Source organism: Haliaeetus albicilla, chromosome 14 (assembly GCF_947461875.1).
Source record: "Haliaeetus albicilla chromosome 14, bHalAlb1.1, whole genome shotgun sequence".
Classification (NCBI taxonomy): Eukaryota; Metazoa; Chordata; class Aves; order Accipitriformes; family Accipitridae; genus Haliaeetus; species Haliaeetus albicilla.
In genome coordinates, this window is record NC_091496.1 from 10747005 (window position 1) to 10760276 (window position 13272).

At 36.8% G+C, this 13272-nt stretch overlaps 1 protein-coding gene across 8 annotated transcripts in view; it reads left to right on the forward strand.

The window, feature by feature from the left end:
• The window catches only part of PCLO (piccolo presynaptic cytomatrix protein), a 384880-nt gene that overhangs the window by 317744 nt on the left and 53864 nt on the right, over nucleotides 1-13272 (forward strand). For 4 of the 8 annotated variants that reach the window (XM_069801695.1, XM_069801688.1, XM_069801691.1 and 1 more), the window contains 3 exons: nucleotides 107-301; nucleotides 1545-1727; nucleotides 12438-12579. In XM_069801695.1, the coding sequence (XP_069657796.1) occupies nucleotides 107-301; nucleotides 1545-1727; nucleotides 12438-12579 (520 nt within the window). Of the gene's footprint in view, nucleotides 1-106; nucleotides 302-1544; nucleotides 2464-12437; nucleotides 12580-13272 lie in introns of those variants that run through there. The other 4 variants (XM_069801689.1, XM_069801692.1, XM_069801693.1 and 1 more) reach the window with 4 other exon arrangements.

Below are 13272 nucleotides of genomic sequence, written 5' to 3' on the forward strand. Positions count from 1 at the left end.
TATTCCTTGTTCTGGAATGCAGCTAGAAAGGCTAGTCAAGAGAAAGAAAATGAAATTGTTTGGGTTTAGTAAATGCAACCCTTGTGCTTCTACATTTTCTTGGTAGAGATGCAGGTGCCCACCATTGAGAAATCCCACAGCAGTCCAGGGAGCTCCAAATCTTCCTCTGAAGGACATCTACGCTCTCACGGTCCATCTCGCAGCCAAAGCAAAACCAGCGTCACTCAAACTCACCTTGAAGACGCTGGGGCAGCCATCGCCGCTGCTGAAGCAGCTGTCCAACAGCTTCGCCTTCAACCAAGTAAAAGACGCAAATAAATTCCTCAGCATGGCAGCTTAATGTTCATCTGTTGCCTTTTTCCCTGCTGTCTTTCCCTTTTTGGCTATTTTTTTTCTGTTCTTGGCACACTGTGCTCACTCTGTTCAATGTCTTTCTTTGTGTGCCTGTGTGTGAATACATATAATTACAATATACTCTTGTATTTAGAAGTCTTTTATTTATTTATTTATTTTAATTTATACAGACTGCAGTGAAACTGGCTGTTTCTCCATCAGTCCCTTCACTCATGGTCCATGATGTTCCATGGTTGTGCATGACTCACAGAGAATTCCATTGTGTGGTGGTGTTTTGATGTCAATAAATAACTACCAATCAAATAATCAAAACCTGCAGAGATGTGGCTACCAGCTCCTCAAGTGGTACACAAGTACTGAGAACACATTAACAAGATATATTTATAAGTAGTAATCAGGAAGGACAGTACTATATACAGAAAAGAAGATTTAAAGGTAGATAAAAGTTTTTTAACTACATGGCTGAGATTTCTATTTTTGAAACATGACTGTAAATATCTAATTTTTTTTGGAAAGGAAATATAAGGCAAGATTCTTAATATCTCAGATAAGATCATGTTAGTGATGAGCAGAACAGCAACAGACAAAAACATTAAACACATTAAATGCAAAATCATTAAACACACAAAGCCATTAACAACATCAGATTTCAACAGTGTTATCAAGTTAGCAAAGTCAAAGGGAGTTGAGAGCTAAGTCAGGTGTCATAATCAGTTCAATTTTTCTAGTAATTTTTGTGCCATGGATTGATTAAGGGTCAAGATAGATTCCATCTGACAACTTTAAGTAGACTCATAAATTAAAACTTTTCCATTCAAAAGGATTGCTCTCCAGAGTGTACTTCAGACCAGTATCTGATTGCTAGTTGAGGGTTTAGTTGATGGCAAATGAAAACTCTCTGACTATGGAATCATTGTGTTTGTCTTCAGGATTTGTTGGTATGCCATAAACTTACCATGGTATAATGCAAAAAATGGGGGAAAATTATTTCCCTTGTCTTCACCATCATTAATAAAGAAACAGCCAGTTTTAATACTCTTTAATGCTGTGCATGTGGTGTCTCTTTGGTGTTTGAAAACACTACTTACTTAAATACAGAAAAAACCACTTCTGTTTGCATGAATAACATTTAAGCTGGTTCCATCTGAGGATACATACTCTGGGTTTCCATTTCACCCACACTGCCACAGCAGCACATAAAAGCGGTCAGTCTAATCATGCCAGGAAGCAGCACAGACACAGCATAGCAGGAGTCCTCCCTATTCAAAGAACTCAGTCTGACAATCTGCCTCCACCAGCCAATGACAACAAAGACCAAAGCCAACTAGCCCTCAGGAAAGTGATGTCTGATGGACCAGTCAAGCCTGAAGGAGGTGAGCAGAAAGACATGGTTAAGAAACCAACCACATCCCAAATCCTTCTTATCATGTCTACTAATTCATTGCAATATTTAATTATTTATTTTACCCCTCCATTAAGTGCTGTAAATGTTAACATGAATCAAGAACTCTGCTTGATTTTTCCACATCAGCGCATAAATCCATAATGAAAACTGTGCTAAGAAACATTACAAAACAACAAACTTGTGCACTTCCATTCCACTGGAGGACTTAGACTTCTGTTGAAAAATGGTATAGTTTTGCTCGTGGTGTTGCCTAATAAAAAGCATGTATCCAAGCTGGTCTGCTTAAGCATGATTGAACATTTCTTGTACTGTGACAAAAACCTAATTGCACATCTTTGTTTCTGGAATTCTAATTGGGACATTAACAATTTCTTTTTCCTCTCTCAACATAGTTGTTATGTCAAAAGTCATTAGCATAGATAATTTTTCAAACTGCCAGTGGAAAGGAAAGGAGTTTTGATCCATGTATAGCTCAATCTCTTGATAACTTTCCTATCAGCCTCTTAAAAAAATTATTTTCTACCTGTAGGCACCTGTACATCAAACCTAAATACATATCATCAATTTCTCCCCTCATCACAAATAAAGAGCCAGAATCTCAATTGGTTCAAATTGTCACTGTTCTTCTGACTTCTGGAGCATTTTGTTTATTTCCATAGAATCTGAGGGATTATCCTAATAAACTTATAGACTGGACTCCCAGATCTTCTCTTGTGCTGTAATCCCTTCCCAGGCTCTCATGATTCATTGAAGTTTTTTTCTGTGGACACCATTGCACACTGTGGACAATACAGTCTGGCTGAGAAGGTTGTAGGAGGGAAGGAGGGAATGATACTTCAAACAATATACCCTGAAGGCAACGAGTCATTAAGAACTAGTGTGATTTTAAAACAGCTAATTAACAAGGGCAAATTTAACAAATAATTTTAAACATTGTATGTAGAAATAACAAGTTGTTTCTTATTAGAGCCTTAAGAACTCTTCCGTAAATATATCTATCTACACACATATTGTCTTACTCTACAGCTCAACTCCAGAGACTCAGTTCAGGCAGAGGCCAGAGGATTTCATGGTACTAGTTCAGGCATCATGACTGAAAGGCCCATCCTATTCCTGGGTTGTATACCACAGAAATCTAAATAACTCTTATGATCTTTTGAGCTGTCGTGTCTGCAGAGATTTATCATAAAGAGTTTAGTCTATGATACCTTTTGGCATAGACAAGCGATGCTAAAACCTTTTGCTTGTGATATAAGGTTGAATCAAGGTTCACATACACTTTTATGATAAGGAAATATAGCTAGGCTGTTGGCTTCAAGTACTCTTGCCACTGAACATTTATGCTAGGTTCTTTACTTTTAAAATTGCAAAAAGGATATGTATCAATATGCACTTGGCTCAGCAATATTAGAAGTATCATAGAGAGTTATGGGAATAAGAGTCCACATTAATATCATTAATATATAAACAAGGTTAAAGTTACTATGAAGAGACAAGGTACTTTTGTCTTTTTACTTCTGACAAATATACGTAATGCATGGTCACCTACACAAAGTTTACAAGTCTGGTTTCAGATCTGTGAGAAGTTTTGTCTTCTGCTTATTGTACCAAAACTAGTTTGTCCTAATTTATTCATATGAGGTGGGCCAATAATTACCATTTTGAGGTTAATGGATCTCATGCGTTTCAGAAGGAATAAAAAGCAAGATTAGTTTATTGCAGTTTTGTGGAGTACGTAAGTAAAACAAGAAGAGACTATGACCTTGGATAGAAAAAACCTCCAAAGATGCTCAAAACAGCTTTCAATTTATGGAGTTCTTTGCAGGAAGGAGAGGTTTCTCCTGCATTTAAGAAGTTCTAAAAGTTCAGAATATTGTGAACAATGAATATTAGAGCATCATCAATTTGCAAGTCCATTCCTACAGGGATGCTGCATCGTTGTCGTACCCACCCCCATTACAGCCTATTTTATTGGCACCTGGAAAAGAACCCATTATGAACTGGTTTTATGGACCAGAACAGTCATATTGGCAAGTTAGTAATTTTTTGTCACTAAGTCTCAAAGCCCTTTATTAAGGAAGCCATTACAGAAAATCCACATTATTATTATTATTATTATTATTATTATTTAACACAGCTATTTCTTTGTGAATTTATCAGAGAACAGCACCTCTTAGAACAACTGTTTGTTTTTTCAGCCCAAGCACACAAGATGGTAGTAATCTAGCAAGATTTCCACAAGGGTGATGGGAAAAATTCTATGCTGTGAAAGATCATCAGTTCTTCTCTAAAAGAACCCTCAGAAAGAGTTTCCTCCTTTAACCTAGTCTCTCAACAGCTTCTTCTTTTTCTTTTTTTTTCTTAAATTGAATTGGCACTTGAAAAAACAAAACAATACAAGAACCCTCAGTCATTCTTAGAATGCCCCAGAGAAATCTTTCTCTACTTCTGACTCCCAGGACCTTTTCTGTTCAATGTATTTTGTCAGTTATTAGTTGTATGTCTGATGAAAAGTAAAAATGAAATCATAAACAAAACCAGCACTCATGGTATACATATTATATTTTATGAATGCAAAGGACTTGCATCAGTTTAAGTTTATTGGACAGAGCTACTTCTGTATTCATTTTAAACAGTAAAAAAAATGTATTTTAATCAATCTGGTTTAAAATTAAGGTGAAGCTACAACAGAAAACATTGGTCTTTGTTCAGCACCTTTGTAAAATCCAATATTCAACTACAGCATTTAATTAAAAATAAACCCTGAAGTATAATTTTCTTGTTGCCCGTGAGAGATAAGAATGTGATCTGCAAAGAAACCAATTGCATAATACACATTCCCATCACACCCCTCAGAGAGGAACAATAAAATTTCAGAGCCAACTCTTTGAAGGCAGAAGTTGCAAGGGATCCAAGCCAGAGGGAGGGTGCAGTGCCTAGGTTTGAGTTAATTTGATTTCGTTTTTGTGAAAAATCTGAATCGTTGCCAATTACACATTCACATAAAATTAAGCACATTCCTTTCAACATAAATCTGTGTATTAGAGTTTATCCACCAGATGAGTCAGTTTTAGAGATAATGTAGATCAGTCCAACTCCTTTTAAGTCAGTAATTTTTTCCCACAGAAGGATCTTTCCATTATATTGAATTTTCTTGGTAGGTCACCTATGTTTTAAATATAAGAAATTATTTTAGCATTCTTCAGATATTTGAACAGTTAGAGATATTCTGATGAAAATTACCAGTTCTCTGGATATATGCATATAAAACAGTAGGTGTATCTTCAATATAGTTATTTACCAATTTTATATAAAAGGCTTTCTCAAAGACAGTTTATAGTTTTAAAAGAATGAACTACATGCTTTAGTTTTAATAACTTCCAAAAAACTGAATAAGACAAGCAAAAGTTCCCTTCAGCGTCTGTGTGAAGTAGAAAGGTGAACCTGCTCTGCCTCAGTAGAATAGAAAGTGTAGTTTCCAGTGAAATAAGACGTTCAGAGCACAAGAAAAAGATAGTGTTCACAATATAGTCATCATTTATCTATGTAACTCGTCATTTTTTAAAATACACAGTTTTATAAGGAGCTGTGGTCTCTACATGGGTGTAGCTTAATGGGTAAAATTCAATGGGCTTGTCCTTATTTGCAGAGGAGGAGGTGCCACTTTTGCCCCAAAAGGTACAATGATTGTACAATGAAAAACCAATACCTTTATTACACCAGAATAGCAAATGGTCAACAACAACAAAAAATTTTATGACCAAAGAAGAGAATTTCTAGAAAATTATTTTGATTCTTCCTAGGATCTTTGGAGAACAATAAATTAATATTTAAATAACTCAGTAGGTGATTTTAAGCCTGAACATCATTGTAGTCCTATGCATTTTTCTATCCTTTCTAACAGACATTTGTGAGAGAGAAGCTACAAGTCAGTATGCTGTTGCTTGAACATGATATGATGATGGATGTCGTATGCACCTCCTCTTTTATTTGGCGCACATTAAAAAAACAACCAAACAAGCAAACAACCTGCCAGGAGAAAAACACTGCTGCACTCTTGACCTGAATTAGTTAGCAAATGTTAAAGATCTAGAGAAAATACCATGTGTTTCTGTTAAAGGTCCAAACATACCTGTTAAATTACCATTTAAGGTAATACAAACAATGTATTTCTACAGAAATTTCTGTCTAGTTTTCCTATATTCTTTTACTCAACAATAGAAAGGTTTTTTTCAACCCCAAACCTCTGGGAATTTAAAATCACAACACTTTCTGAAAACCTCCAAATCTAATGCATGTACCCAGAACCTATTTTTTTCTCCCATCTCCCAGAGAACATTTCATATTTTACATTATAAATTTTCCATCATGACACAAAAGCTTTTCTGTGATATCCTAAGAGGAAACTACTTTCCAAATAGCTGTGTGTCAAGTGATTTTACTGGTCAGAGGGAGGTCTACAATCAGAGTTAATACTGTTAGATAGAATATCTAGGGTAGATGGACTGTGTATCAGCATTTTTACAATTGTACCCAAATAAGCCAGTCAATTTACACCTCTCAAAGACCTCCAGTTTAAAACACTTTAGTTCAAAAGGCAGCATAGCTGCAGTCCAACAACTTTGACAACAGTTCACTTAAGTGTCAGCATAACAGGTTAAAGCTACACAGAAATGTGATGTGATGTATGTACCAAGATATTGCTAGCACTGTAAAATCCATGATGCAGGTCTGAGCCAGCACTGTGTAATTTCTAGCCACTTAGCTATAAGAAATTAAAATCGACAGGAATTTTCCTTACCACTAAGTTCTATTTACTGGCATTAGAAGCAATGTGGAATGAAAGGAAATTGATTCCTAGGTTCTATAAATCTTTTGAATTGGATATGATTATGGATTTAAATAACTGCTTATTTGGGGTCCCTTTAGGTCTATACCCATTTTCACACTTTTAATAGGCAATGCCATGTTTTAATTTCCTACAATAATTTAGGAAGTTTCCTTCACACTTTAAATAATCTACTGCCCAAAGCTGTTTTATGCCTAGCTTCACTAGTCTCTTAATTTCCAAGTTAAATGGGCCTTCATATTGCTACAAATAACCCATTTCCAAGAGTCATTATCAAAACAAGAACAATTTGTCCCCACTCTCTGCAGATAGCAGTAATCTGAGGCTGTCTTTTGAGTCCCGTTTCAGTCTAATAGCTGGCACATTTTGCTTTAGCTATTCCTGCTATTTACTCTTCCACTATTTTAAGCTGACACGTAATTTCAGGAAATTGCTCAGATTCTTCATTTGATAACTCTTATTTCAAAAGTCTATTAGATGGTAGCCTAACCCTATGGAGCACATGGAAGAAAATTATTTAATCAGGATTGCTTTGCTCGGTAAAGAAAGGCCATCACCACAGTTTAAGATGAGTCCTGTTCTGCCATTACTCACTGCAAGTGGTAAATTGCTCTGTAAAGAGTTGTGTTGAAATTTCACAAAATATCACTGCTCAGCATACAGTCAAGGCTATGTCTAATATACAAATGTGGCTGAAATGGGTGAGACCATGGTCTAAAGTACTGTTCAATATGAGGAAGAGTGAGGAGAAGAAACTATCAGAACTGACCTGAGGTATTTGCCTTTGATCACTACTTTGTTATGTATCCCCATTCTGTCGCCAGTTCACAAAAGATGCAACTAGCAGTCCCAAAACAGGGTTTTACACTGCAGAACCTTACAGAGCAAGCCTGAGCAGCACTTGCTTTTAGTGCTGGCAAACCCTTCATAAAAACAGGTAAACTGGCATTTGGGGGCGGTTGGAGGTTGGAGCACTTGAAGCACAAGGTGACTGAGAGTGAAGAGTGGACAAGCTTCTGCCAGAAGAGGCTGGGTGTGACATGCACCGTCTGTTGGCCAGCAGATAACTATCCAAAGCAGATCAGTGATTTCATCTGCTCCCATGGGCTTGCACCTCTTTGAGAAGACTCAACATGATGCTATCAGCCCTTTTCTTTTTGTCACCCAGGGTTTCTCACAAGGCTGCCAGTTATAGAGAGCTTTTTTTTTTTTTTTTTTCAAGAAATTAGAGGCAAATTCTCAAAACTTAATCCTGAATGCATACTCAAAAGCATTTTTCCCTCCTCCTGCTTGGTTTACAAATGGAACTGTCTTTCCCAGTGTACTTAGACACATGTATTTCTGCTTCTAGACAGATAGCTGAAAAGGGGAACATCTACAATTTAATCCCCAGAAGTAAGTTCTGCTTGAGTCTGTTCTTTTATCCACAGGAACCACAGAACAGCATAGTCCAATTTTTCAAATTTAAGTCTTTAAAAAAAAAAAAAGTCCATTCACTGTAAAAGAATGGCTGGAGTGGCTGACAGTGCTGGATTGTTTCCATTTTGCTGCTGACTGATTTGACAGTTCATGGCTATAGGTCTTGTGTGAATTATCTATCTCCCTTATGTAGGTTTTAAAAAAGCATCCACTCTGTTGTAAAACAGACTTTTCTGAAAGATTAAGCAAAATCATATGGCTTCCATTCTTTCCTTCCTTATTGATTTTAATATGATGTTTTCTTTACACTGAGGCATGAATTACATGTTTTCCTTGGTTATAAAAGTTGATTTTCTAAATGAGTCTATAAGCCAAAGCATAAACAAAAGCACAGTTTTGCCATAGATGCATTCAACTAATATCATGATAAGAATAAGAATAATTTTAAAAAATAAAAATTAAAAGAGGGAGCTAAAGGTGAGGTCAGCACTAGCCTCAATTTTCTTGACTCAACAATTCTTTTCAAAGAAGGCATAAGGGAGTACGTGGTCAAATATCATTCTGTTGAAGGAAAAGTCTTTTTTTTTTTTTTTTTTTTTCTGTAAACAGTACACAGTACAAAAGGTATCTGTCTAATCGTTATCATTTTTTTCTTGGGAAACCCTGATCCTACACCAGGGATAACATTATGATCCACTTTCTTAGAATCTGAAAGAATTACTGTAAGCAATCGAGAACTCTTCCAACTCATTTATGTATTATTCACTAGAAAGGTTGAACTGAAACTTTTGCTCATGCCAGCCTGTACCACAGACAGTAAAACAGTATCACTCAGAGACAGCATTAACACCACATTGCTAGCTACTAAATGTGATGTGTCTACCCATCAACACACCTTCCAAGTAGAGAATATTTCATCTCATTGGGGGAACTAGCCACTAAAATAGGATTAGCAGATGAAAATGAAATCAAACTACAATAAATTTGTATAATAGGAAATTCTGTGCACTGTTTCAGAGGAACCAGCCCATATTAGAGTTCTAAACTTTCATTTCCTATTTCTATTCTTCGTAGTTCAATGGCTGAACAGCCCAGACATTGCTGTTGTTGCAATCCTTTAAAAGTACCATAAACTACATAAAAAGTTCATGGAGAAGGGGCTGCAGGGGGGAAGGGGTGTTTCCTCTCTCCCAGAAAGAGGCCAAATGATGATGCTGGGTAATGATCTTCAGTTCAGCTTAGTCTTTTCCATCTGCCACATCCTGAAGAGTCTTATCTCTAAAAATGGAAAGATTTCAGCATCATATGTAGTTGACAACAAGACCTTGCCTATAAGAAGTATTTTAAAAGTTTACTAAGCTTTCTAACAGTTTCTAAAATTTGTTTTGGTTTTGGTTTTGGTTTTTTTTCTAACCAGGAAATAATTTGGAAAACCAAAGGGCAAGGAAGCAATGAAAGATAGCTCTTCCATACTCTGGATACTTAATACTCAAATGATGGCAATTGCCTTTGCCCAGATTCCTATTCAAATAAATGTAGATTTAAGTAAAGCAAGACTGCACCTTGTAGTATCAAGCACCTCTGTGATACCAGAAGAGAATATCCAATCTTTGGGCCAGAGTGAATCCATATGAAACTATTCAACTCTCTACAGACAAACCCTGAGAATTTAGGCATTTTCTAGCATAGGCAGCTGTAAGCAGAAGCTCTGTAACTCAGAAGTGAACCTCCCCTAATCTCACTTTAGTTACTTGTCCTTTATGTGGATAAGAATCTGTCTGTGGATTTCATCTCTTGTCACAAACTGACGCTGTAGTTCATTGCTTTCATAGAGCAGACAGGGAAAAAAAAAAATTGAAATGTAGAATTTTCAAAATCCAGTCATGAATCTAAACTTGGATCCATTATAACTATTCACCAAGAGATCTTAGGGGAAAAAACATTAATACAGAAAAAGATGTAAATTAGGCAAAACAGTAGAGAAACTAAAAATACAGCATACTGAATGTATCATCAGGATACAGCTGTTTTGATTATAAATAGATGTAGCAAAACTTCTAAACCATTTATAAAGGCTTAATTCAAGCTTTTCTGCTTGAACTGAATTCTAGGTTCTTACTGGTTTTAGAAATCCACCAGTAAAGATATAAGAAATTACTTCAGGCACTAGCTTTTACAGCAAAGTCAATAAAAATAAAACCCCAATATGAACCATCCTTTCGGCCGCATATGTTATGGTGGAGATATATGCTACACTAAGCAAATCCATGCCTAAGAGAAGGACTAAAGACTCTTTTTTGTGCTGGTACAATACTGTCTTGGCTTCCATGGATTTTGCAGATGTGTGACTTTCCCATTGTCCTCACCTATGAGGCAGTTGTCATGCCATGGCAAAAAAAAAACCAAAGAACCCAACCTAAAGAAACCCTCAGAATCCCAAACAACAAACATCAGAAGTCATAGAGGTCACACAAACACTATGAGAACCGGGGTTATGGATTAGTTTGGGACAGGCATGAGATAGCCCCAGTTCAGGCTGTTGACTACAGGGCAGCTGGCAATAAAGCACCATAAAGGAGAGCTTGACCTCGCTTCTCTGACATCTCGCTCTTGCCCAGCATTTCCCAACAGAGCTCGCTGTTTGTCACCTTAGTCATAGGAATTCACTCACAGTACCACAAACTGAAAGTAAGAGAGCAACCGCTGCTCACAGGTGCCCAAGCAGGACACACTGCTGTCTTCTGGCTGTCTCTGCTGGAAAAAAACAAAAAGGCGGCTTTCTCTCCAGATGAGATACTGAGAGTATCTGCTAATGACAGTATGATTTTGCAGTTTATTAAATTGTATCAACATCCAAGAAGATAGCCTTTGATCAGTATATAAAATCATGAAATAGAGCTAAAGAATATTCTTGTCTGAAAATAATTTAGACCGACAGATTCCTTCTGTGGCTGTAGGCTGTAGAGAAACAGAGGAGGCCGACAGAATTTAAAAAAAAATAAAGTTATGTGACAGCTCAGCTTAGCAGTGAAGAACCACTTTGCAAAGTCAGAGTTCTGTCTTAACTCACAGTTTGGCCCAAGGATTGATCATATGTGAATTGTTTCATTCCTCTCTTCTAGATTCAATTATTAAATTGTTTTTGCATTATGTCTGAAGAGTCACACTCAGCTTCCTGGTCCCACATGAGGCGGCAGGCTGCTGTCTTCACTAAAAATATTATTCAGTCAGTCAGACATCAATAATATTGGTTGCCAGTTTAAGGCAAGACACTGTTGGGGCTCTGGCTCTTATTTGAAGTAATTTCCATTTAGGTATTTGATTAATTTCTTGTTTAAAGAAGAATCTCTTTTAACTGCTTGCATTAGAATTTCACAGTTCACCAAAATAACATAAAACTTCATTAAGTCTTCACAGGAAAATAACTTTACAAAAAAGTATTTTTTATCTTCAGTATATATGCTCAGTCAGTTGGATAGATGAAACATGTCAATAGTAGGTGTAATAGAGGACATTTAACAAAAAAAATTCAAAAAATCTGTATTAATATTTCCAGACAATTGTGTTATTCAATATGAGAATAGCTACTCTACTGTTCCTGTATTAATTATTATGTGTAATGTCACTGTGTCCTTTTTTGTTTATATTTCTCAACTTGCTAAAGCCCGAATACTGGAAGATTTGTTCATGCAGTACAATAATATCCAAAACACAAAATAAGGCATCTGAAGTAAATATAACATATGCTGGTGTGCATTTTCTACACCAAATGTTCTTAAACAAGATTAGGGCATCTCCTTTCAAAACATGTGCATTAAAATTCTAGGCATGTAGTAAGAGAGATCCAGATGGGTAGAGGCAGTTGAGAAATATAATGCAGTAGCTGTGTTATGTCTGAAGAGGGGTGGAGGTCTTCATACAGTCTTTGTGACTGTAGATGGTGTACTATATTTCCTTTCCTTTATATTTCATTTCAGCTTGCTCTCCTTCTCAAAATCACCAAATGCAAAGAATGTTTCTTGAGAAATATGAGGAAGGGCCACTGGGACCTTCATTTTTACAAGATTACCAGATGAAATGTTTCAGATGAATAACTGGTTTTCTGTAGGTTTAATCAGAAAAGCAGTGTTAATCAATGTAACCCATTCTTTTTTTCCATCAGGCTGTTGATTTGAATTATTAACATGACTGGAGAAAAAAATGTGGCTGTATACTATTAGGTTTAGAACACCTTATTCTATGTGAAAATAAGCATCATCTGCAAAAGATGATAACGCAATATTGGAATGTAAAGTATAAAAGTGAAAGTGTTTGCAGCATGTGATTTTGATGAATTACATTTTTTCTTAACGTGGATGATACTTATGTCTTACAAGGTTTTTGGTAACCCGCTGTTCCTACCCTGTACAGCAAGGTCTACTAATCACCGACCTGCAGAAAGTTCTGTCTCCACTGGCTCGTCAGCCAGTAGCTTTGGCAGTGGATACAGCATGGATAGCGAAGGCAGCAGCAGTGCCACAGGAGAGAATAATCTATTTCCCATCCCAAGAATGTAAGGCTTTTCCTTTAATATACTATATTCTCCGTGCACTGACTATGTATAACCCTTTCACTTGTCAGTCATTTTCTTATGTAGTTTCCTCTGCAGACTTGAGTTACGCAGTAGAATAGCAGCTAACTCAGGAGAATTTCTCAGAGCTCAACTTTTATGCTGCTTTTTTGAGCATTGAATTGTTAATAACCAACCAAACCTCTGCTCAACCTCATGAATTTATTGCTGTGTCCTGGTTTCAGCTGGGATGGAGTTAACTGTCTTCCTAGTAGCTGGTACAGTGCTATGTTTTGAGTTCAGTATGTGAAGAATGTTGATAACACTGATGTTTTCAGTTGTTGCTCAGTAGTGTTTAGACTAGAGTCAAGGATTTTTCAGCTTCTCATGCCCAGCCAGGGCACCTGACCCAAACTGGCCAACAGGGTATTCCATACCATGGGACGTCCCATCTAGTTTAGGAACTGGGAAGTGGGGGGCAGGGATTCGCCGCTCGGGGACTGGCTGGGTGTCGGTCGGCGGGTGGTGAGCAATTGCCCTGCGCATCATTTGTACATTCCAATCCTTTTATTACTACTGTTGTCATTTTATTAGTGTTATCATTATCATTAGTAGTTTCTTCTTTTCTGTTCTATTAAACCGTTCGTATCTCAACCCAGGAGTTTTACTTCTTTTCCTGATTTTCTCCCCCATCCC